The sequence below is a fragment of the Schistocerca nitens genome, chromosome 6, assembly GCF_023898315.1.
Source record: "Schistocerca nitens isolate TAMUIC-IGC-003100 chromosome 6, iqSchNite1.1, whole genome shotgun sequence".
Lineage (NCBI taxonomy): Eukaryota > Metazoa > Arthropoda > Insecta > Orthoptera > Acrididae > Schistocerca > Schistocerca nitens.
In genome coordinates this window covers 314894540-314922262 of record NC_064619.1, presented here as the reverse complement: position 1 = coordinate 314922262, position 27723 = coordinate 314894540, and the positions used below count along the sequence as shown (strand labels likewise).

Sequence of the window (27723 nt, the reverse complement as noted above, 5' to 3'; positions counted from 1 at the left end):
TGATTCTTGGTCAAAGCATATTTTATTCCCTTACCTGAGGGATATTAAAGGACGGTCTTTCAGAGCTCTCAACATTTTAAAATATATTAACCATGAGTCATGGGGATAAAACTCATGCTCCTTATGAAGTTGCTTTGCTGTGAACAGTAGTTTATCGTAAAACAATGGAGTAAGTTCCAAGCAATTGAGAAAGACACAGATACCCATGGTCCGCAGTTGTCACTGAACAGATATGCATAACTGTAGGCCTTTGTCATTGATTCCTGGCCAAAAGAAGTCTGCTTGTGTCAAACACTGGCCTTAATTCGAGGAAGGAATTTGTGAGAATGTACATTTCAAGTACAGCTTTGTATGGAACTGTATCATAGACAGTGGGGAAACCACAAAAGAAGAGAATCAAATTGTTTAAGATATGATTATAGGAAGGATGTTGAAAATTTGATGGATTGGTGAGATAAGGAATGAGGATGTTCTCCACAGAGTTGGCAAAGAAAGGAACATTTGGAAAATGCTGACAAGAAGATGAGACATGAGGACAGGATGTGTGTTCAAGACATCAGGGAACAGTTCTAATGATACCTGATACATGATACCTGTAGAAGGATACAGAGACTGGAAAACATTCAACCAATAAATGAAGACATGGGATGCAAATGCTACTGTGAGATGCAGAGGGTGTTACAGGAAAAGAATTTGAGGGTGGCCACATCAAACCAGTCAGTAGACTGATGCCTCAAAAAATTGTAGAAAGACTGCTGCTGATATGGTCCAAAAATCAGTTTTTGTAATTGTTTTCAGTTTCAAAATTGTGTGACTTAATGCTCAAAAGTATTTTATTCAGATCAACACTGGCCATGGAAGCATATTCTCATATATTAGCTTCATCTGTGCGTGAGATCCAGAAGTCAGTAGACAGTGGCATCCAGATTAATGCTGTCTTCCTTTGCTTCTGGAAAGTGAACAGTTACAAGCATACAGAATATTGGTCCTGCTTTTTGACTGGGTTGAGGTCTTATGCACAGGGACAAATCATCATGTTATTCATAATGAAGAGAAATCACAAGATATTAAAGTAACTTTGAGTTTACCCCAAAGATTTGTTTTGAGGTTGTCGCTATTTACGATATGTGTAAGTTATCTAGTGAATAATGTAGGGCACTTCATAAGGCAGTATACAGATTATGCTGTTGGGAGTAGGGGAAGTCACAGTACCAGACAACTGTAGCTAACAAAATGCAAAAAGATCCGCAGAACATTGACACTTGGCTTAGGGACTATCAACTGACTCTAACACAATCAAATATGACCACTACTCCTAAACAGATACGCATTGGCAAGCAATTGTTGGAAACAGCCACAACCATAAAATGTGTAGGAGTAAACAAATCTTTCAGAGATGGAATTTATTCATTAAAGCTGAACATAAGCAGGGTGGTATCAGTGTAGAAGAAAGGGAAAACGATGACCCTAAAAACTACAGGCCAGTTTCACTGATATCAGATTTCTGAAAATACGTGGAAATGGTTATGGACAATAGATTAGTTGATTATCTGGACAAATACATCATCATTATACCAGCACAGCATGGTTTCAGAAACAGTAAATCAACAGAATCAAAGATTGCTGGCCTGTCAGATTACATTATACAATTGTTAGATAAAAAACAAATTGTATCTACAATGTTTCTGGATCTCTCCAAAGCATTTGACGATACTGACCATGATATACTGATAAGAAAATTAGAAAACTTATCAAATTCAAGGACACGCAGGTGAGTGGATTGAATCATACTTATGCAACAGGAAGCAATATGTATCAACAGGGAATGCATGTCAGTCAGAAACCAAAGCCATCAAATATGGAGTGCTGTAGGGATCTGCAGTGGAGGCATTACTGTTTAATCTGCTTGATAATGACTAGGTATTGAAGAGAAGGAGAAGAAGATATTGTATGCAGATGGCATAAAAATATTGAACAATGGCCAAAATATGGTACAGCTTGAGAGAAGAGCACACATACCCGCAAGCACCACAGCTCAGTGGCTCCTGGAAAATGGACTTGTTATAAATCTAAAAAAGACTATGCATGCAGTGTTCATAAATAGAGAGAAGCCTCTGCACAAGGGATTAGCAGGAGATGAAATGAGACTGGAAGAAGCAGAATCCACTAAATTCTTAGGCATTATTGTGGATAATGAGCTGAAATGAAAGCAACATATTAATTCTGCCTGTAAGAAACTCAGCTCCATCATATTCTTAATGAGGCAGCTATCACAGTGTGCAGACAAAGAGCTTCTGTGTATAGAATACCATGGACTCTTTGAACCATACCAACGGAAGAAAGACTTCTGAAACATGCCAAAACTGCTTCAGAAGACTAGACATTTTAACTTTTACACCCTTCTGCAAATATAAATTATACACACCCACAAAACACAGAGGAAGAGTGACATATGAAGCATACCCTACTGACTGACAATGCTTGAAAAGAACCCCAGTACTCGGGTATCAAATTACTAAGAAGTCTGCCTAAAAAACTGTGTGGCAATATACATGGTGCTAACTTTTCAAATGACCTCAAGGACTATCTGGTGGAAAAGGAATTTTACAGTGTTGAAGAGTCCTTATCACATTAAATTTGTATATATTGTTACTTATAATCAGTTATGTTAGAATGCAAGAAAAATGATTAGGAAATATGTGATATTGAATGTTTTATATTTTTGACATATCCAATACTACATATACATTCAGTGAACACTATGTAATTCTGCAGGATCAGATAAAATTCATTTCAATCCAGCTTGTGTCCAGAATGATTTAAAGTGGAATGACTATGTAGAACTAGTTGTAGGAAAGGCAAATGCCAGATTGAGATTCACTGGAAAAGTCCTAAGAAAATATATTTCACCCACAAAGGAGTAAGCTTACAGAACTCTCACGTGCTCAGTTATTCAGTACTGATCATTGGTCTGGGGCCCTTACTAGGTACCGAGCGAGGTGGCGCAGTGGTTAAACACTGGACTCGCATTCGGGAGGACGACGGTTCAATCCCGCGTCCGGCCATCCTGATTTAGGTTTTCCGTGATTTCCCTACATCGCTCCAGGCAAATGCTGGGATGGTTCCTTTCAAAGGGCACGGCCGACTTCCTTCCCTAATCCGACGAGACAGATGACCTCGCTGTCTGGTCTCCTTCCCCAAAACACCCCCCCCCCCCCCCCCTTACTAGGTAGAGGTAAAGCAAGAGGTCCAATAAAAAAGTGTGTTTCATCACAAGTTTGCTCAGTAAGTGAGAAAGCTGTCACAGAAATGCTCATTAAAATCTAATGGCAAACTCTGCAAGGAAGGTGTTCTACCATTTAAACTTAATGTTAGAATTCCAAGAGTGTACATTCCAAGAAGAATATGCAACATGTAACTTTCTTCCACATATTTCTCTAAAAATGACACATTAAAATTGGAAAAACTTGAAGTGAGATCAAGCCTAACTGATGGCTGTTCTTCCAGCAGTTCACAAAGGAAACAGTGTTGTCAGAGAAATGATATTTTTGTGCAAAGCAGCTACTGGTACGCACCATATAGGACTTAATGTAGTACAAATGTAAATACTTTAGGATTAAAGGAGACCACTTACCGAAAAGCAGAAACATTGAGTTCTCAATAGAAAGTAAGTTTTTGCATTTATCCTTTGAGGAGCTAGAGTAAAATAAAATAGGCATACACACATCTGTGCCCCTACATGGTGCCGACTAAGTTCACAGTGCTGATGTTATTTTTTGGTAGGTGGACCGGTTGTGGTGGGGGGTAGTGTCACATGTGGTGGGTAGAGGAAGAGGGAGGTAGAGAGACGGACTGGTGGTGGGTGGGTAGTGGCTCAGAGGGAGGCAGCTAATTTGCCGGTGCTGGCTAGGAATGTGTGAACGTGGGGGAAGGGGGGGTGAGGAGGTGGCAGTTATACGGACAGGCACAATTGTAGTGGCCAGTGGAAAGCAGCACACACTGAAAGTGACATGGGGATTTGACCTGGGAGGGGGTGACAGTACAAAGGAAGGGGAAGCTGTTGGGTGGAGGGTGCAGGGACAGTTGATTACCTGAGATTAAGGCCAGCTTGATTATGGGAGCGGAGGATGTATTGCAAGGATAACTCACATCTGTGCAGCTCAGAGGAACTGGTGGTGGAAGGAAGAAACTGGATGGCTCAGGTTGTGGAGCAAATGTTGAAATTGAGTTCAGGTGATCAACTTTGTTCTTGACTATAGTTGGGGGTGACCATTCATCCTGGTGGTTGGTAGTCATATCAATATACAACACTGCACAGAGTTTGCAATAGAGCTAGTATGTGGTGTGGCTGCTTTTGCAGATGGCCCAGCCTCCGATTGGGCAGGATAGGCCTGAGTTGGGATAGGAGTAGGAGGTGCTGAGTGGGTGAATTGGGCAGGTCTTACTTCTTGGTTTGTGAGTGGGAGCAGCATAGGGATGGAATAGGTTCCTGTGTAGGTTGGGTGGGTGAATGAACAGTTTAGGGGGGGTGGAAGGCTCTTGGGTTGGATGGCCCTCACTGCCTCATGCCAGGGCAGGATGAGAGATCATCAGACCCCTGATGAAGGATATGGTTCAGTTGTTCCAGTCGAGAGTGATATTATGAGGCCTTCACTGTACTGGACAAGACAGTTCTCATTACTGCACGTACATCATCCATGACTGGCTAGAGCCGGCCGCGGTGGCCGTGCGGTTCTAGGCGCTCCAGTCCGGAGCCGCGCTGCTGCTACGGTCACAGGTTCGAATCCTGCCTCGGGCATGGATGTGTGTGATGTCCTTAGGTTAGTTAGGTTTAAGTAGTTCTAAGTTCTAGGGGACTGATGACCACAGCAGTTGAGTCCCATAGCGCTCAGAGCCATTTGAACCATTTTGACTGGCTAGGTTGTATGGGAGGAAGAGGGATTTTTTAGTGTGGAAGGGATTGCAACTGTCAAAATGCAGGTAGTGTTGGTGGTTGGTGGGTTTAATGTGGACAGAAGTGTGAATCGAGCAATCAGAGATGTGGAGCTCAACATGCATGCAGGTTGTGTGTTGGGTAGGGGAGGACAAGGTAAAATAGATGGGTGGAAAGTGAATGGGGTGTCTTGACCCTGAGTCCAGATCATGAAGATATCAATGAACCTGAGCCAGACATGGAAGTGGAAGTTTTGGAAGGCTAGGAAGGTTTCCCCTAGATGGCTCAAATACAGGTTGGCATTGGAAGGTGCTATGCTGATGCCCATGGCTGTGTTGCAGATTTGTTTGTGAACCATCCCTTCAAAGAAAAAGTAGTTGTAGGGACCAAATGAAAAGATGTACAAGGAATGAAGTTGTGGGATTCAAGTCTGAAGGACACTGGAAGAGGTAGTATTCGCTGGCAGCAAGGCCATGGGCATGAGGGATATTGATGTATAGGAAAGCAGAATCGACAGTAATGGATCCGGGAGATAAAGGGGTGGGAATGGTGGAAAGTCGACAAAGGAAGTCTTTGATGTGGGAGGCTAGATTTCAGGCAATTGGTTGGAGGTGTTCATCAACAAGAATGAAAATTATTTCAATGGAAGCACAACAGCCACAACAATGAGGTGTAGAGGACTGTTGGGTTTGTGGATTTTGGGACACGTGTAGAAGGTGTTAGTGGTTGTTGGGATGATGAGGGAGTGTAAATGTAGGCATAGATACATTATTATCTGGACTTGTTTTGCAGATGCTTTCACTATGTCTTCCCAGTGCATACTTATGATGGAACATCATGCCATGAAATACTAAGTGCAGGATGTTAGGCATTCCAGCCATATTCCCAACCTTTTTCTAGAGGCTAACAAAGCATCATTTTACATCAGACACTAAGTTGTCTTGCTGTAACAAGCTAATAAGTCACATCTTTTTTCCAAGGCAGTTGCATGTTGTACCATTGCCCTCTCTCACACAGTGTTACTCTTCAGTAACCATTTGTGGACAAGGATAATGTGGTCTTTTTGGATTCATAAAAAATGTATCTTTTGAGAAATGTTTGTGGTGTGAATACCATTGTTTTGTGTTGTGTTTGGTGTAAATTTTGACCTTTCATTTGAGAAATCCTAGAATAGTTTTGGATTTGATGTAAAACCTTGATTTTAAGTTATATGCTTTACAATTCATCAGACCAATAAGACATGAAAAATTTTAATCCTGTGCATGGTGACAGATCCAACAGAGTAATTGCAGTAAATTTTCTGTAAAATTATTTATCTGGTTGTGTTGTTAGTATAAATAAATGTACAATCTTTATTACATTGTCTTGAAGGCACTGCACTAAGAGGAATAACCGAAGGAAGAACTTTCTCATCTACTCTAGTGCCATTAGTGCCCCCACAAAACTAAGAAAATGTATGTACTGTACAGGAATGGATCAGAAAGTGAAGGATTCTCCTCTCATGCTCACTAATAACATAAGTTACTGAGTACTCTAAACAGCAGCCACTGTTTATGCTGCCATAAAAAGGATACAGTATATTACTATGCTAAAGTGTATTGGTACCCAGGCAACCAATTAATGTGTTATAGCAGATGTGGCATACAGGATCACAGAGTTGGACTCCATGTAATTCCACTGTTAAGCTTTGTCTGTTGTAACCAGAAAGCCAGGCATCAATGAGAAGAAGAGTGTGATTGATGAAAGCTTTTGGCCAACTATGCCGTATGGCCTTCTGGTCACTGTGACTTGCTGAACTTATGCTCACCCGTTAACATATAGGCACTTTTTTTGCTGATATCACAATACATCACCGTGACCCTTTTGCTCAGGTATTGTATGATGTAACAGTTCTAAGCAGTTCCTCACAACGCTAGTCACCAATTCTGTTTGGAATTGCACAGTTTCCTTTAAGGATCAGTGTTATTGAAATTCCATGGTTCAACGTTCTACTAATAGGACTACTTTGGGTTCACAACTTTAATCATTTTTTCGCTTGCTGATATGTAAGTTGCCTTCTGAAACCTTGACCACTCATTTGTACACATGAATGTTAAGTTCTTTTCGTTATGTAGAGGTTTCAGCTATTTTAGATTAATATACACATTATGTTGGCTTGGCGGATGCCCTTTGCTCCATTTTGAATGTAACAGACCTTTACCACCCAGCACATAGTGGCCGGCAATGGAGATACAACCCTATCTTCCTGCTATGAAATGAATGTGTGACCACTGGCTTGAACTCTTAAAAATAACATTTCTGAGCACATGGATCAATAGACAACTTGCACATTGTTAAGTTTAAGCTATTATTATCTCTCTGGGTTTTGAGGGCTAATGCTTTCTATGCCCAAGGCATTCTGTAGTCATGTCACTTAGTTTGACAAATGGTGAATACTTTAGGAAACTTGACCAGTCTGGGCTGGGTACAGTAGTGCTGTACCCAAAGTTCCTGAGCTGTGCACTGTCAAGCAAAACCTGACCTCCATAACCACAAGCTCTGGGCATACTTCAGTGGCCAACATGCATTGTAGTGGTGGAATGTTGTTTGTCACATATCTTTACTTAATCACCTAGATTGCAGTGCTGTGAGCCACTGGAGCTGATGTCTGTAGAGGAAAGACAACTGTTAATGAGCACATCTGGGCTAGCTGCAACTCCTCAGTTACACTAGGCCTGCTCAGTTACACTAACAACTGCCTGAGTCAATTTGTTCTGTAACAGTATAAACATTTATGTATTGAACACACACAGTCCAATGTGCAAGGCACAAATACAGTAAGTACCTAATGTCTTGAAACTGATACACTCTGAAATACAATCTCTGAAATGAATGATAACAAAAGACAGTCAAACATAATTTTTGCTGCTGGTTTGTGACTCTTGGAAGAAATCTTTCGACTACTTTGGGTCAAATATGCTCTGCTTCTTCATTTTCCTTAAACATAGATGCCATGTGATGTTCCATGGTGGTGGTTGATACCCACTCTTGAATTAACACTGTTTGTTTATTGAACACGGACCAAACTCACCTCAATGTCTTTCTAATCCATGCTTATGATGGACCATCATATCCTAAGGTACTAAGTGCAGGATATTAGGCAATCCAGTCATATTACCAAAGTTTTACCAGAGCCTAGTAAGGCATCATTTTACATCAGACACTAAGTTCTCTTGCTGTAATGAACTAATAAGACATATCTATTTTACAAGCCAGTTGCGTGTTGTACCACTGCTCTGCCACACACAATATAACTCTCCAGTAACAATTTGTGGACAAGGATAATGTCATGTTGGATTCGTGCAAAAACCTGTCTTTTGAGAAATGTTTGTGTGTGTGAATACCGTTGTTTCATATCATGTTTGGAGTAAATCAGCCAGCCGCGGTGGTCTAGCGGTTCTAGGCGCTCAGTCAGGAACCGCGCGACTGCTACGGTTGCAGGTTCGAATCCTGCCTCGGGCATGGATGTGTGTGATGTCCTTAGGTTAGTTAGGTTTAAGTAGTTCTAAGTTCTAGGGGACTTATGACCACAGATGTTGAGTCCCATAGTGCTCAGAGCCATTTGAACCATTTTTGTGAGTAAATCACAATCCTTTGTAGAAAGCCTAGAACAGTTTTGAATTTGTTGTAAAATGTCGTTTGTAAGTTGTTTCCTTTACAATTCATCACACCAATAAGACATGAAAAAAATTAATCCTGTGCACAATTGCAAGTCCAGCAGGGTTATTACAGTAAATTTTCTGTATATTATTTGTGTAGTTATATTGTTAGTAAATAAATGTATGGTCATTAGTATATGTATATTAATGATTTTGCAAGCAATATAAATAGTAATAATAAAAGTTTCTCACACTTACAGCCACATCAAGTGGTTTAAAATCCATGAGCTTTCAGCTGAGTACTCCTCGACCATTGTCAAGTGGTCACTGTCTTCTGGTTCCTGCTGCCATCCTTATATAGCCGTGCTGCCTTCTGTGACGTTAATGGTACATGCTCTGGCACCATATATGGTAATGTTTGCGTTTTGCGGCCGCCACGCCTGCTTCAACCTTCTGATGATGGCTGGGTCCCATGCTGTGCTTAGCTGCAGGCCACTGTCTTTATGAGCATGTTGTCACAAATTTTTATTTAGATCGCTTCTTTTATTATGCTATCCCAAAAACTGTTAGTTTGTTTGATAATAGATGTCTCGTTGAATGCAATACAATGACCATTTTCTAATGCATGCTCTGCTACTGCTGATTCTCTGGGTAGCATAGACGAAAACATCTCTCATGTTCTACACAGCGCTGTTCAGTGGCACATATAGTCTGTCCGATATAGAACTGCCCACACCCACATGGTATTTTATATACTCCTGGTGTTCTAAGGCCTATGTCATGTTTCACAGACCTGAAGAGTTGTCGAATTTTTGCTGGAGCCCTGAAGACCGAATCGGTTTTATACCTCTTTAGGAGCGGACTTATCTTTCCTGTTATTGAGCCACAGAATGACACAACGCAAACTTCTTCAAGTCCTCCTCGGAGTCTTTCTGCTTACATATTTTCAGAAATAGTTGCAAAATCTGGCAGTTGTACCTATTTTCCTTGAATACTTTCCGTAAGTGGCTCAGTTCCTTCAGCAGGTTTTCGGAATCTGAGATGGTTTCAGCTCGATGCACTGAGGTTCTCAGAACAGAACATTTCTGTGGTGGATGGTGATAACTGTTAGCATGCAGGTATCGGTCTGTGTGGGAGGGTTTCCAGTAAATGCTGTGGCTGAGAAACCCATTTGTTTTGCAGCAGACAAGGACATCAAGGAACAGCAAGCCACTATCTGTCTCTATCTCCATCATGAACTTGATGTTGTCATGGATGTTTTTGATGTGGTCCAAGAATTCTTCCAGATTTTCACATCCATGAGACTAGACAACGAATGTGTCATCGATGTAACAATAAAAGCAACTAGACTTTTCAGGAGCCATGTCCAGGGCAATATTTTTGAAGTACTCCATGAACAGATTGGCTACAACTGGAGCTAATGGGCTGCCCATCGCAATACCAACTGTCTGGTTGAAATATTCTCTATCAAACAATAAAGACAGCGACCTGCAGCTAAGCATAGAGTGGGACCCAGCCGTCAGAAGGTTGAAGCGGGCACGGTGGCCACACAACGCAAACATTACCATGTATGGTGCTGGAGAGTGTACCGGTGATGTCATGGCAGGCACCGTGGCTATATAAGGTCAGCAAGCAGCAACCAGAAGACAGTCACCACTTGACAATGGCCGAGGAGTAATCAGCCAAAAGCTCATGGATTTTAAACCACTTGATGGGGCTGGAAGCCCTAGAAACTTTTATTAGTACATATTGTCGTGAAACTATGCACTCCTATAATATTAATAGTAACATCAGGCTTTTTGCAGATAATACATTTATCCATATTGAAGTATTATCTGAAAAAAGCTGCATAAATATTCAGTCATATCTTGATAAGACTTCAAATTTACACAAAGATTGACAACATGCTCTAAATGTTCAGAAATGTAAAACTGTGCACTTCATTACAATAATATCCATGAGTCACTGCTGGCATCAGCCAACTCATACAAATACCTAGGTGTAACATGTTGAAGGGAAAGCTGGACCTTGCTTTAGGCAAACTTAAGACAACTGGGAAAACAGTGGTACTATGTGGAGATTTTAATACTGAGTTTCTGAGCCGAAGCCCTCACAGGGAAAAGTTATTAAATATTATAAAAGCCTACAATCTTTTTCTGACTCTTAGCTCTCCAACATATGTAACAAAGACTAGTGTCACTCTCTTTGATCAGGTATATGTAAACATGGACAAGTGTACATCAGAAAACTTTGATACCGGCTATAGTGACCACCTTTCACAATTATTAAGCATACCTGTAAATCACATTTTGACCAGCGTACAAAATATTACCCATAAAAGGGTTTATACTAGGAAAAATATTGAATACTTCCAGTACCTAATCAGCGAACAATCTTGGAGAGAAGTATATGATACCTCTATTACCAACGAAGAGATGGAAAATTTTTTGAGCATTTTCAAGCATAACTTTGACATAGCTTTTCCACAAAACAGTGATTTCCAAAAGCACAGATAGATTAAAAAACTGTATTAAATCAGGCATTAGAGTATCTCGTAAAAGGAAGCGGGAACTTATTCTGCAGTCAAAAACTGACAGCAGTCCAGAATTTCTTAGTTATTTCAAAAAATACAAGCTAGTTTTGAAATGTGTCATAAAAGTGGCAAGAATTAAAGAAAATGACAAATATATTATGAAGTCATCCAATAAAACTAAGTCCATGTGGAAAGATGTGCAGGATCTTATGGTGAAGAAGACAAATCACAAAAATATTGTGTGTGAGATCACATGATGGCAAGAATCTCACTGACCCTTGGGCAGTTGCAAACAGTTTCAATTCTTGTTAAGCAACTGTTGGTGGAAAATTAGTGAACGAAAAATTTGGAAATCCACCTAATACAATATGGAAAGAACTTTCATCTATTGAAATAAATAATATATCCATGTTCCTCAGACCAATAGGTCCAACAGAGCTCCTAAATATCATTAATTCACTGAAGAGTAATTATTCAACTGGTATTGATGATATTCCAGATTATATTATAAAAATAACAGCAAGACAAATTCTTTCGCCTTTATTGGACATATGCAATTCATCCTTATCATGTGATGTCTTCCCACAGCAACTGAAAATGGCAAAAGTAATACCCCTATATAAACAAGGTGATCATCAATGTATGGGTAACTATAGGCATGTGTCTCTACTGTCAGGGTTTTCGAATAAACTAACTACATTCTTAAACAAGAATAATATTATTTCTGGATGTCAACATGGCTTCAGACCTCAGCAATCAATTGAAACAGCCACTTTCAATCTGATAAAAATGTCTTAAATGCAGTGGACAACCACAGAAATATCTCAGGTTTATTTCTGGACCTAACAAAAGCTTTTGATGTGATTGATAATTCTGTGCTCCTGAGGAAGCTTGAACGGTATGGTGTAAGAGATGTGCCAAATCAATGGATTTAATCATATTTTGAATATCACTCTCAGGTAACTGAAATTAAGTACATGGAAGGAAATGAACTCCAGGTACACCTTTCAGAACCATGTGGACTAAGTCATTGTGTTCCACAGGGCTCCATTTTAGGTCCCTTTCTTTTTTTGGTGTACATTAATGATGTACCATCACACTTTAGGGACTCTGAACCAGTACTGTTTGCAGAGACACCAGTCTATAGATTGAAGGGAATAAAGAAGAAAATCTTACTGCATCTGAAAAAGATATTACAAAAGGAGTGTCTGAATAGTTTACCAGAAAAACAGTGCTCATGAATTTCCATACCCATCAAAATAAAAATGTGGCACAACCTGTAATATGTATAGATAATCAAGACATTAGTGCTGTCAATGAAACTAAATTTCTTGGGATTCATATCCAGGAAAATCTTAAAGGGAGCACTCGTATCACATCCCTAAATTCAAAACTAGCAAAAACGAGCTACGTAGTAAGAATTCTTTGCAACAATACTAGTGCAGAAACAGTTAGGGCTGTATAATTTGCTCGTGAACATTCGGTACTGAAGTACAGTATCATTTTCTGTGGAAATGTACACCAGGCAATAACAGTTTTCAGGAAACAAAAGGCAATTATGAGGATAATGAAACAAGTGAGCAACATAGAACCATGCGAACATTTCTTTAAATATCTAAAGATCTTATCCCTTTCCTGAATTTATATACTGGAAGTAGTCATGCATGTCAAAAAAAGTATACTGAGAAAAGAAAAGCTTTTTCCTCAAAACAAGTGTCCATGATAACAGTACCAGGTCAGACAGTGACGTACATGTTAATCATTGTAACATCACATTATGCCAAAAAGGTGTACATCATGCAGGAACAAAACTATACAACAGATTACCAAGACATAAAATCTCTTCCTGAACTACAGAGCTTTAAAAAGTCTGTGACAGCCTACCTTCTGAAAAACTACTGCTATTCAATCTCACAGTATCTTATGCAAGGAAAAATGTAATTTGTATCTTTAATTGTAGAAATAAGTTATGAGTATACAGTATTTTAAAAAATTTGTAATTATTAATTGTATGCATCCAATTTGTTGTAAAAATTTAAATAATGTATGTTTGACATTTGAAAAACCAATAGATAAAAAGTTCTAATATCATGTGTACGATATATATGTACTGAATAAGAGATTTATATGGACAAATAAACAAATAACAAAAAATTGAATCATCACATAGGTTCGGTCATGGGTAAAGCAAATGACAGAGTTTGATTTATTGGTAGAATACTCGGGTAGTGCACTCAGTCTACAAAATAGATTGCTTACAAATCACTCATGTGACTCATCCTAGAATATTGCTCAAGTGTGTGGGGCCAATAACAAATAGGACTAACCGGGAATATTGAATGTATACAGAGAAGGGCAGCACAAATGGTCATAAGTCTGTTTAATCCTTAATACATGGGAGAGTATCACAGAGATACTGAAGGAATGGAGTCCGCAGCTCGTGGTCGTGCGGTAGCGTTCTCGCTTTGCGCACCCAGGTTCCCGGGTTCGATTCCCGGCGGGGTCAGGGATTTTCTCTGCCTCGTGATGACTGGGTGTTGTGCGATGTCCTTAGGTTGGTTAGGTTTAAGTAGTTCTGAGTTCTATGGGACTGATGACCATGTCTGGTTATTGGTCTGGAGCCTGCAACTGAACTGGTTGTTGAGAAGCTAAGTGGCAACCTAAGTACTTGTTAGTGCAGGAAACAGGTGCAATGTGATATGGACATGTGAATACACGGACACAAATTGATGCATGAAACTGTAGTAATGTGTATCTAATCTGAATCTCATGTATTGGCATGGCTTTTGCCCCTGGATACTGAGGTAGCTGCAGGAGGCTTGGTGATAAACAGCTCAGTGATTATTCTGTTGACAAATCCTTCCTGAGGTTAGGTAGGGCTGTACCCGACCCACAAACCATATCTTTGAGTGTGGTGGCCGAATATGCAGGGGCTGCCCAGTTCTGCATATACTACAATAAATACACACTGAGGTGACAAAAGGGTCATGGGATACTTCCTAATATCATGTCAGATCTACTTTTACCTGGCGTAGTGCAGCAGCTTGACTTGGCATGGACAGAAAAGTCATTGGAAGTCCCCCGCAGAAATATTGCTGGGTGTTGTGTGATGTCCTTAGGTTAGTTAGGTTTAAGTAGTTCTAAGTTCTAGGGGACTGATGACCATAGATGTTAAGTCCCATACTGCTCAGAGCCATTTGAGCCAGAAATATTGAGCCATGCTGCCTCTATAGCTGATTCAGGATTTTGTGCATGAACTGACCTCTTGATTATGTTCTACAAATGTTCAGCAGGATTCATGACAGATCATCTGGGTGGCCAAATCATTCACTCAAACTATCCAGAATGTTCTTCAAACCAATTGCAAATAATTGTGGCCCAGTGACACGGCGCATTGTCATCCATAAAACTGAAGTCTATGAATGGCTTCAACTTGTCTCCAAGTAGCTGAACATAACCATTTCCAATCAGTGATCAGTTCAGTTGGACCAGAGGACCCAGTCCATTCCATGTAAATGAACCCCACATCATTATGAAGCCACCACCAGCTTACCCAGTGCCTTGTTGACAACTTGGGTTCATGGCAGTGTGGGGTCTGAACCACACTTGAGCCTTACCATCAGCTCTTGCCTACTGAAATCGGGACGCATCTGGCCAGGTCACTGTTTTCCAGTCATCCAGGGCCCAACTGATATGGTCACAAGAACAGGAGAGGCGATGTTGTGCTGTTAGCGAAGGCACTTGCGTTGGTCATCTGCTGCCATAGCCCATTAACACCAAATTTCACCGCACTAACCTACAAGATATGTTCATCAAATGTCCCACATTGTCTCCTGTGGTTATTTCATGCAGTGTTGTTTGTCTGTTAGCACTGATGACTCTACACAAACGCCGCTGCTCTTGGTCATTAAGTGCAGCCCATCAGCCCTTGGTGAGAAGCAATGCCTGAAATTTGGTATTCTTGGCACACTCTTCACACTGGGGATCTCAGAACATTGAATTTGCTAATGAATTCCTAAATGGGATGTCCCATGCATCTAGCTCCCCTACCACTCCACGTTCAAAGTCTGTTAATTCTCGTCATGCATTCGTAATCATATTGGAAATCTTTTCACATGAAACCTCTGAATACAAATGGCAGCTCCATCAATGCACTGCTCTTTTGTACCTCGTGTGCATGATACTACTGCCATCTGTGCATGTACATATCAGTGTCCAATTACTTCTGTCATCTCAGTGTAAAATAATTAATAGGTCAACAATTAATTTAGTCCATACAAATGTATTTTGAGACTGTCATCAAAACCTTACAAAAACATGAGTGTGCCTCTCTTTCCATCCATTCAGCCCCATATTTACCAGGGAAAGAAAAATTATGTCTGCCTTTCTACAGTTATTTTAAAACAACTGAAAATTTGGTGGTAGTAGAGATAAAATTCGTTAACTGAATGAGTAATCACTAACAATGGATACATGATGAGAAAAAGAAAGGTGAAAATGTTACATGAAATGACAAAACTAAATGGAAAGAGTGTGTTGCAACCAGAAGTAGTACGGTTTATTACAGCAGTCAGTCGATGTCCCAAGCAGACGTCAGTAGAAAATACAGTAAGTTTCCTAAGAGATTCTCTCTCTCTCTCTCTCTCTCTCTCTCTCTCTCTCTCTCACTCACACACACACACACACACACACACACACACACACACACACACACACACACACTAGATTTCAGCAGCACTAAAGCTCTCACAGAGATACTTGCAGCAATATGCTGGCACAGACAAACTTGTTGCCCTCTTGTGCATTTCTAAATTTTGCAGAGGTATTTACAGTAACTTTGTACCACTGGTTCATTGCAAGCAAAGGAACAATGAAAGCACACTTGACTGACAAAAAAATTTAAAAAAATGGCCAGAGCCCAAATTTGAAGTTCACATCAAGTTACCTGGGAGCCAATTACATAATAGTGTGGATGGTACTGCTGATGAAAATATATTTTGCTAGAAAATTACAAACAATTTGCATACTCCTAACATTTTCCACCTACCACAAAGGCTCTTGCACAAATATTAACCAGCTCAGAGTGTGGGTCAGTCAGGTGATTCAGTGCCAACTGGCCGCCATGTCACTTTGTGCCAGTGGTGTCATTTGGGTGTGGTACTGAGAGACTTGGAGCATGCTACACTGCTATGCTGGCTGTTGTCTGCTTCTCAAACCTTGCGACCCCTACTTCTCACTCAAGTTGCTCTTCAGTTAACACTATGAGGCTAATTACATCCTGTTCCAGTCCTCACAATGAGAGAAAATCCCTAGCACTACCAGGAATTAAATTTGGGGCCTCTGCCTAGCTGTCCAACACTGACTTCTTACCTACAGAGGCTGACATATTACAACACTGACATTATGTAAACTGGCACAGCAAAAATTTATAAGATCACATTTATTATTTCCACACAGGATCACACACCAACATTTATGATTAGCATTGGTTCATACATAATGGATATGCTCCCTCCATTTCCAAATCTCTAATAACTGTCCTACATCTACAGTTGCCAAGTTTAATAAACATAACAGATACATGTAACAGAAACTTCAGTCATCAATAATACATTTCTTTTATTAAACACAACAGTATGCCAGTGCCGGGGTAGCTTTTTGATTTCGCAGCTGTAGAAATCAAGTGGTTTTGAGGCAAAGAACTCATCAAGTCCAAAGTGCATTTTCATCAAGAAATAAATTTCCTTTAAGGTAGTTTGATAGGGAGTGGAAAAGATGAAAATCTGAAGGCACAAGATCATGTGAATAAATGAGTGCAGAATGGCCTCACTACCCAACTCCTTTATAGTGTTTTTTGTCTTTGTAGCAGAATGTGCGTGGCCATTATCATGGGGTAGCATTACTTCACACAGTATCCCTAGTCATTGTCCTTGGACTGCATCAGCAAGACATCTCAGTTGTTGACAATAAATGTCAGCAGCAATGGTTACACTTCGGGTAAGCAATTCATAGTACACCACACCATCACTGTTCCACAAGATACATAACATTATTTTCTGTGGATCCATGCAGGTCATTGTACGGGGAGTTGCTGCTTTGTCTGGACTCAGCCATTCCTTTACTTTCCTTATGTTACAATAAGGACACCATTTCTCATCATCAGTAATGGTACAGAATAGAAGTGATCAGTGTTCCCAAGCCAGTTGATGACGAGGAAGCAGAGGTACACATATGCCCACCCACTGATTTTTGTGATTTTGGCTTAGAACAACCGGTACCCATACACCAGATTTTTTAACATTCCCCATTGCTTGCAAATGCTGCACAATGGTGGAATAATCACAGTTCATCACATTTGTCAGTTCTGGAGTATGCTGACATGGATCACTGTGGATTTATGGGTTTAAACGGTATTCATCAAGCACTGAATGTCTTCTCAAGCATGGAGAATCACCAATGTCAAAAAGATCCTCCTTAAAATGAGAAAACCATTTTCCTGCCATGCTCTGTCCAGTGGCATTATCCCAATACATGGCACTAATGTTTCTGGCTGCCTCCGCTACTGGCACCCCTTTGTTGAACACAAACAGAAGAATATGTTGGAAATGTTCAGATTTCTCCACTTGCCACTCCATTTTTCTAGCATCCACAGCTCCACTCACTATCTCAAAATAACATAATGACACTATGTAAACTCAAATAGCAACAATGAACTACAAATGAAAAAGACAATCAGTAAATAAATCCATATCAGCCAGAATACCAATATGCAAAACAAAAACACTTCAAACTCATGCACCAATCTATTACAATAAACTTCTGACTTTCACAGACATTGTGTTACCACTGCCATTGTGTAAAAATGTGTGACTAAGTTCATACTCAGTTCTATATTTCCATCTTCTTCACAGAGAAAACATATTGCCACACAATGACTGCAGCATAACAAAATATTTTTATAAATATAAAGAGGGAAACATTCCACGTGAGAAAAATATATCTAAAAACAAAGATGATGTGACTTACCAAACGAAAGCGCTGGCAGGTCGATAGGTGTTTGTGTTTGTTTGTGTGTCTATCGACCTGCCAGCACTTTCGTTTGGTAAGTCACATCATCTTTGTTTTTAAAATATTTTTATAGTATTTCTCAGCCTAGGGCTGTACACAGTGAGACATCAGTCACAAACATTTCATATTATTAAAGCCTTCTATAATGTACCTGAATAATTAGACCCATGACCTGGAAGAATACATTAATAATAATGCTTCTGTAAATAGGGATGTTTTCTTCATGGTAGTGAAGATATTGCGCTCTTATTTGGGCAGCAAGATTCATATCCTGAAACAACTTGTGTATTGTTCCCTACGTCACTTTGTATGAACAAAGACATAGTTCCTTCAGAAAGGCCACCACGTTTTTCTCACCCAACTTTGTTCAATTATCTGCTATCTATGTACTGATGAAAGTTAAATCCTTATCTTAACTTACTCCTCTGTACCATGTATAGATAATTTTTATCATTCCATGCTGGAGTACCCAAGTAACATACGAGGGTTGGAACTTAAATAGTGGCAGCTATTTATTCACGACTGATAGAAAAGAGTTACATGTTTGCACCTCTTACTGTCCTTCAGAGTAGTCACCAGCACTGTGTAGAACCCATTGCCAGTGATGTGGAAGGCATAGTATACTGTTAGCAGAGCCTGTTTTATTGATGGTGTGAATGGAGCAGTCTAAAGTTGTGGTGAGTCTTGTGTACGACTGATGGTGTTATCCTAACTCATTACATTCCTCCATGGCAGACTGTCAATGCACAGTATTACTGTTCATTTCTGGAGCATCACCTGTGACCAGCTTTGCGAAAGAAATGGCTGCAGTTTCTGCGCAACCCACCTATCATTTTGCACGACAATGCGCGGGCACATACAGCGCAAGCTGTGGCTGCTCTGTTCAGTTGATGGGACAGGGAAGTACTGTACCATCCACCATACTCCCCAAACTTAAGTCCTTGTGACCTTGATTTGATTCTGAAGATGAAGGAACCACTTCATGGCATTCACTTCAGAACTGTTTCAGAGATTCGACAGACAGTAGACCGCTCCATTCACACCATCAACAGAACAGGCTCTGCTAATGGTATACTACCCCTTCCACATCGCTGGCAATGGATCCTACACTACGCTGGTGACTACTTTGAAGGACAGTAACAGGTGCAAACATGTAACTCTTTTGTATCGGTTGTGAAAAAATAGGTGCCACTATTTAAGTTCCAACCATCATATTTTATCTTTTCCAAAGTTTTTAAGAGTAACTTTAGTTCTTATTGTATATGTATGCCTACAACTGTTTAAAATGCAAAATTTACAAGTCTTTATTTTTATAGTACTTAACTGCTAGCATAGACAACTAGTTCCTGTCATTTCCTTTGTGCCATTAATATATAATTTCAGATCTGTAAGATCCATGGTGATTATCCTTTATGATGAGATCTATCAACTTTTAAACATTAGTGAGAGACATAGTGCAAATTTATAGGATGTAAGTTGTTGACAGGAGCATGAAAGAAAAAGTTAAAGGTAATGAAACTTGAAAAGAAAGTAGTGCAAGTTGCGGATTAAACACTCTAACATAACCTCAGGAGTTCAGGGTTCATTTAGATTTTCCTGTCCAGAACCCTTTCTGCTTACTTCACCAGCATGAATTTGCTTGACAATGTGGTAATTGTGTACCACACTTTTCTATTTGTCTTAAATCTCTGTCACCTGTTTATGTGTACTTCTACATCTACCTCTACATGATTACTCTGCAATTCACAGTTAAATGTCTGGCAGAGGATTCATTGAACAACCTTAGAGCTATTTCTCTAGTATTCCACTCTCAAACAGTATGCAGGAAAAATAAACACTTAAATCTTTCCGTGTGAGCTCTGACTTCTCTTATTTTATTATTATGATCATTTCTCCCTATGTAGATTGGTGCCAACAAAAATTTTTCACACTCTGAAGAGAAAGTTGGTGGTTTGAAATTTCTTAGAAATTGTGCCTCATGGCATCCCTCAACTTTTTCTGTATATATGTATATTCTCTGTCATTTAATAATTTTCTCCAGTTTTGGACCTGTTTCTCTTGTTTTAGAGACATGAATTAAGTTTTTAAAAAAAATGGCAATGGTTTTAGCAGAAAGGGAAGGCTTAAGAAGGAGGGAGAGGTAAAAAAGTTAGGTGGTTCAATTATTTTGAATCTTTTAGACTGAGTTTTGTGGCCCTAGAATACACTGTTTCTAAAATATGCTAAATAAGGTTTTTTTTAGCTTCATTGACTGTTTGAATTAAATATTTAATACACTTGTAAATTGAAGGATGTTGATGGCTGACAAAAACAACCATTTCAGCAAACAAATCTATTTTTCTTAAAATGGGAACAAAAATGAATCGTATTATAGTATTTACACTGTAATATGCATAAGTAGAGGTGATCACAGTATAATGCTAGCTTGAGTATGCAATTATCTTGCATATTTATTGATCATTATTTTTAATGTGTTTCAGACTGCCGACATGTCATCTATTATTGGCACTCCAGAAGAACTGTTAAAAATCTCTCCAAAATTCACTGAAAATATTCTTATTGATATATTGAAAGAAATTTCTGGTCACAGTGAAGTAAAGCTTGGTCAGTATACACTGTTTCGAAGGGATGCCCGTGGAGATAGTTATCTCAGTACTATCACACGTTTAGCAGTTCAAGGTTCAGATGTTGTTAGTAAGAAACAATATTCTATTGCACTGATTGTTAAAAGCTTGCCTCATAACATTGGACGTAGGAAAACATTCAGGTCATGTGAGTTTTTTCAAAATGAGGCAGCTTTCTATGAGAAGGTAAGTATAATATTAAAAAATTCTCAATTTTCATGTAAGGTAATGTCTAAATTTTTTGGCAGGGGTTTTGAGGGATTAGGTCAATATTATTATTATTATTATTATCATCTTTACTTTCTCAGACGTTAAGTCTGGTGAGGAATGGAGTGACGCGGACCTTTATCAAGCGTCACTTCCTTTTTGCTGTACGGTATATGTTATATTGGATTTAGGAACTTTCGGGTAATTGAACATGTATCAATAATTACGGATTTCTGTAATTGTATATATATGTTTGGATGTAGCTGTATTGCATTGATGTATTGGTGGATATTGTGTGGTATGACTCCTGTAGTTGATAGTATAATTGGTATGATGTCAACTTTATCCTGATGCCACATGTCTTTGACTTCCTCAGCCAGTTGGATGTATTTTTCAATTTTTTTCTCCTGTTTTCTTTTGTATATTTGTTGTATTGGGTATGGATATTTCGATTAGTTGTGTTAATTTCTTCTTTTTATTGGTGAGTATGATGTCAGGTTTGTTATGTGGCGTTGTTTTATCTGTTATAATGGTTCTGTTCCAGTATAATTTGTATTCATCATTCTCCAGTAAATTTTGTGGTGCATACTTGTATGTAGGAACGTGTTGTTTTATAAGTTTATGTTGTAAGGCAAGCTGTTGATGTATTATTTTTGCGACATTGTCATGTCTTCTGGGGTATTCTGTATTTGCTAGTATTGTACATCTGCTTGTGATGTGATCTACTGTTTCTATTTGTTGTTTACAAAGTCTGCATTTATCTGTTGTGGTATTGGGATCTTTAATAATATGCTTGCTGAAATACCTGGTGTTTATTGTTTGATCCTGTATTGCAATCATGAATCCTTCTGTCTCACTGTATATATTGCCTTTTCTTAGCCATGTGTTGGATGCGTCTTGATCGATGTGTGGCTGTGTTAGATGATATGGGTGCTTGCCATGAAGTGTTTTCTTTTTCCAATTTGCTTTCTTCGTATCTGTTGATGTTATGTGATCTAAAGGGTTGTAGAAGTGGTTATGAAATTGCAGTGGTGTAGCCGATGTATTTATATGAGTGATTGCCTTGTGTATTTTGCTAGTTTCTGCTCGTTCTATAAAGAATTTTCTTAAATTGTCTACCTGTCCATAATGTAGGTTTTTTATGTCGATAAATCCCCTTCCTCCTTCCTTTCTGCTTAATGTGAATCTTTCTGTTGCTGAATGTATGTGATGTATTCTATATTTGTGGCATTGTGATCGTGTAAGTGTATTGAGTGCTTCTAGGTCTGTGTTACTCCATTTCACTACTCCAAATGAGTAGGTCAATATTGGTATGGCATAAGTATTTATAGCTTTTGTCTTGTTTCTTGCTGTCAGTTCTGTTTTCAGTATTTTTGTTAGTCTTTGTCTATATTTTTCTTTTAGTTCTTCTTTAATATTTGTATTATCTATTCCTATTTTTTGCCTGTATCCTAGATATTTATAGGCATCCGTTTTTTCCATCGCTTCTATGCAGTCGCTGTTATCCAATATTATTATTATTAGTATTAGTATTATTACTAATATTATTGTGAATAGGACTCAGTGAAAATGCTGCTATACAGCAAGTTACGAAAATATGTGAGGATGAGTGCTTGCTTAATGCATGTATGGGGGAGGGGAGAGGGATTTGTTGATCCAAGGAGCTAAACCAAGACAAGTGTATTTACACAATTTTACTATGTAAAAGGGGAAAAATCTATGAGACAGTAATATGGAAGCTAAGCCATACTCATTGAGGAAGAGCTTCTGGAAAGAGTTGCAATTCCAGAAAAAAAGACACAAGAAAACTAAGGAAAATTTGATAACACCACCAGATTGCAATGTATGAGAGATTGAGAACTAACAGAAATTAATAAATACACAAGTATGGAAATAAACTCATGCCCGATTTAAGGAATCAGAGAGACCCATGGAGCAATATTTACTGTGTATTGTGTCCCTTCACTAGTGGCATGCAAAATGTCAGTATGGGATATGGCACTGTCACATGACAGTAAAGAATGCACAATGGCTCCTTAAACTGTGGATCACACCATTCAGTATGACTTTAATAATGCCCACATCACTAGCTAAGTACTCTCTAGAGGTTAACGTTTGTTGGTGGTGGCAGTATTAGGATGCAATTCCTCTATCCAGAGCGACCCGTGCATATTCAAATGAATTTGGTTTAGGGCGTTAGTTGGCCAGTCACTGTCATTGTGGTCTTCAGTCCAAATACTGGTTTAACGTAGCTCACCACATTAATCTGTTCTGTGTGAGCTGCTTTATCTCTGCATAATGTCCACCCTTACTGTAGTCAGCCTTTATCTTCCTCTACAGACTGATTGACTATTCCTTGGTGCCCCAGTGTTTGTCCTGTGAACCGATCCCTTCCTTTAGTCGAGTTGTTGCATAAATTTCTTTTGTCCCCAATTCAATGCAGTGCCTTCTCATTAGTTATCTGGTGTACCCATCTAATTGTTAGTGTTTGTCTGTAGTACCACTTTGAAAAAGCTTCAACTCCCTTCTTGTATGCACTGTTAATTGTCCGTGTTTCACTTCCATACAAAGCTGCACTACAGTTAAATGTTTTCAGAAAAGAATTACTGACATTTAACTTTATGATACTTTGTGACATATTAAAACTTTGTTCCAGACTGTAACTCAAATTCAGAACCTTCACCTATGATTCACGATCCACCCTCACAACTTTACCTCTGCTGTCAGAGGCTCTCTCCCACTTTTCAGACTTCCCAAAGCGGTTCACCTGGATAACTTGCAGGACTAGCATGCCTGGAAAAAGGAATATTTCAGAGGAATGGCTTAACCACAGCCTAGGTATATAGGAGAACTTCTGTGAAGAACGGCTGTGAGGGTAGATTGTGAGTCATGCTTAGATAGCTCCATCTGTACATCTTTTGCCCACATGAGTTAAAGGTTCTGAATTCAAGTCCCAGTGTGGCACACAGTTTTAATCTGCCAGGATGTTTCAAATCAGTGCACACTCTACTAAAGAATGAAAATCTATTCTGTGAACTTACTTTTGTATTTTTTTTTCCCTCTCCAGAAGCACCCTTTTTGCTATTGACACTCTACATTTTATATCGCCCCTACTTTGGCCATCATCAGTCATTTAGCTTCCTAAATAGCAACACTAATCTACTACTTTTGGTATCTGATCTGCCAATCTAGCTGTCAGTGACCCCTGATAAAATTCAACTAACTTCATCAGCTTTGTTTTACCTTTGATGATGTTCATGATATATCCTCTTTTCTAGAAGACTATCAGTTGTGTTTAACTTACCTTTAAAGTCTGTTGCTGTCTCTGACAGTATTATCATGTAATGAGTAAACCTTAAAATTCTAATTTCTTTTTCCTCAACTGTAATTCCCTTTTCAAAGTTCTCTTTTGTTTCCTTTACTGCTTGCTCAGTGTACAGATTGAATAAAATGGGGGAGAGGCTACATCCTTATCTCATTCTGTTCTCGACCCCTACCTTCCTTTCATGTACTTTGACTCTTTATAACTGCAGTCTGGGTTATGTAACAATTTTAAATGAACTTTTACTTCCTGTATTTTATCAATGTTATCTTGAGAACTTCAAATAACATATTCAAGTCAACACTGTCACTGCTATCTCTAAATCTACAAATGCTACAAATGTAGGTTTGCCTTTCTTCAGTCTTTCTTGTGCGATAAGTCACATGTGCACTACTGCCTCACATATCTTGCATTTCCTCAGAACCCATACTCATCTTCCCCGAGGTCAGCTTCTACAGATACTCTGTTTGCATTATTCTGTAAACAATTTGTGTTAGTATATTGTAAACCATGACTTCTTAAGCTGATGATTTTGTAGTACTCACAGCTGTCAGCAGCAGCTTTCTTTGGATTTGAAATTATTAAATTCTTGATGTCGGAGAGTATTTTGTCTTGCTCGGCTATCTTGCATGTACCGGGTGGAATGGTTCTGTGGCAATATGTTCTGAGGGAATGGCCTCTACTCCAGATGCCTTGTTTCAACTTACCTCTTTCAATGCCCTGTCAAATTATTCTCACAGTTTCATATCTCCCATTTGATCTTCACCTGCTTCCTGTTCCACAGTATTGTCTTGAAGGTAATTTCTTTTGTAAAGCCCGTCTATATATTCCATCCACTTGTCAACCTTCCTTTCTTTGCTTAGTACTAGCTTTCTGTCTGAGTTTTTAATGTTCACAGGACTCCTTCTCTTTTCTGTAGAGGTTCATTTTGGCTTTACATTTCTTCTCTAGCCATTTCTGTTTTCCCATGTTGCACTTTCTGTCACTTTAGATGTGCATCTTTTCTTTTGAGTAGTTCACTTGCTGCATTTTATATTTTCCTCTTTTCTTCAGTTAAATTGAGTTCTATACATGGTTTTGTCCTTGTTATAGAAGTTTATTCACCCAGATCATGTAAAAATACAAATTATTCCTGGTTTCAGCAAAATTAAATTGCCATGTTTAGAGCATTTGTATAGAATTTTTTCTCCCTATGCAAATGATCTGAAGGTGGTGATTTAATTTAGCTAAAAACCAGTAATCATTGTGTATTTTTATGTGATCTGTGCAAATAGACTTCTGTAAGAAGAAGAACAACTATCTTTTGACTCTGAGACTGCCCCCAATACAGCTGAAAATGTCAGGTAATCATCATAAACTGAATTCCTACTGGGCCTATCTTTTTGCCTATTTGATACTCTGCTACCTTCATTATTTAATCTGTCAAAGCTACCCTTTCATTTTCTACTGTATTCTCTTTCCTGTTGCAGTCAGTCATTGCCTAATGTTCCCTTTGAAAATCCCAACAACCTTTGGTTCTTTCAGCTTACTCTTTAATTTGCTACCTTTCTTCAATTTCTTCAGTTTTAATCTGCAGTTTGTAACAAATAAATTATCTCCAGAGTCCACATCTGCCCTTGTAATAGTTGTCAGTCCAAAACCATGTTCTGGAATCTCTCTCATACCGCTATGTAATCTATCCGAAACCTTCTAATGTGCCCAGGTCTCTTCCGTGTATACAGCTTTCTTTCATGAATGTTGAGTCAAGTGCTTAGCAATGATTAAATTAAGATCCTTGCAAAATTCTACCAGGCAGCATTCCATTTCAAACCTTTTCCCCAGTCCATGTTATCCTCCTGTGTCTTCCTCTTCCTGTTCCTACTATTGAATCACAGTTCTTCATCACAATTAAAGTTTGTCTCCCATAATTAACCAAATAATTTATTTTATCTCATGTGCTCATTCAATCTCTTTATCCTCTGTGGAATGTGATACTCATAATGTTGTAAGTACCCTTCCACCAGTGCTAGCTGGTCATGCGTTATAATTCTTCAGATGAAACAGTTCTACATGGAACATGCAAAAGTCTGAAAGATGTTGAAGTCTGGACAATGTCGTCCTTGTTGATGACAATTTCCACTGTGATTTTAAGGAATATAGCCAGTGATGTGCATACTCATCCACTCTAATACACTAGCGCCACCAGCTAGATCCTTTCCCACAATATTTACGAGTTGGTAATGTGCCCCTGCAGCATGCCAAACTAACAGATAGTGAGAATCACTCGCATTGCTGAACTGTGACTTGTGTATAAACAGGATACTGCCTCACTGTTTCTGGATACAGTCAGTGGGCAAGCTACTAGATTCTACCTTTGTGTTTGGGTAACAAAGCACGCTGATCGTTGAACATTCCGGGAAACCTCTACAAACCAATAAAGCTTAGTTGGATGGGACGAGTCATCAAAAGGCTTTAATGAGGTCCCTAGCTACAGCAGGCCTTATACTGGTCAAATGACTTTGGATGATAAAAGTGAGATAATTATTCTCATGCTGAGTTGTTGAATGTTTTGCTGTTGAATGTTTCTTCATTTTAAGATTCCACTCCATAGCTGTGAAATGGTGTTACAAGTGACATTCATGACTCGATTGGCAATGACTGCTTGGACTCCAATTGCTATCAATCCATCTGTGCACAAAATAATCAAGATGTATTTATAGGATGGTTTCAGCTACAGTCACAGGTAATTGTGACAATTGGGAGAGTTTTCTTTGCTAGGTACTGTTAGCTTTGGGGTTATAAGTACTTTCTGCCTCAACTCCAACAAGATTGTGGAGTATTGTTTTTGTTACACTGCTGTTTATCGCCAAGTTCAACTCCAGCCGCTGCCATGTCTTTTAATGCTCATTTGTTGCTCATATGTTTTTTGGAGCCCACAGTTATTCTGTAAAATGCACATTCTCTTGGCATTTTCCAGCTTTGACAGATAAGATGGCCAGTGAGATCTTAATAAACTGAGTGCTGGATCCCAAGTCTCATTTAAATTCAAATCTCTGTCCAAGCTTATTAGGTTTTCTTACTTTTTTTATGTTGTTGGACTCCTTAGTCATGCTCTCCCAGAAGCTTGGTGTTTGCAGCACATCCGTCACTAGTCTCATTGTATATAATTTCATGATGGCACACAAGGCAACACTTGATGTTAGCTGGCTTGCTTTATTGTGTTAGTTGGGTATGTCACTATGTTCCTGCACCTCTCTTCGATTAGTCTAATAGCTTGCTCTCCCCCCTCCCCCCATAAGACATGCCTCATTCTCGTGGAATGTGGTAATCCCCACGTTTCAGAGACCTACACAGTCTTTAACATGACAAAAAAGACTCTTAATCATTGTTGATATGAGCAAAATACATTGGATATAAGA

At 39.0% G+C, this 27723-nt stretch overlaps 1 protein-coding gene across 2 annotated transcripts in view; it reads left to right on the top strand.

Moving 5' to 3' along the window:
* LOC126262811 (uncharacterized) overlaps positions 1 to 27723 on the top strand; it is a 124760-nt gene that overhangs the window by 38152 nt on the left and 58885 nt on the right. For both annotated transcript variants that reach the window (XM_049959655.1, XM_049959656.1), the window contains exon 2: positions 20653 to 20982. In XM_049959655.1, coding sequence (XP_049815612.1) covers positions 20662 to 20982 — 321 coding nt within the window. In that variant the 5' untranslated portion in view covers positions 20653 to 20661. The remainder of the gene's footprint in view (positions 1 to 20652; positions 20983 to 27723) is intronic.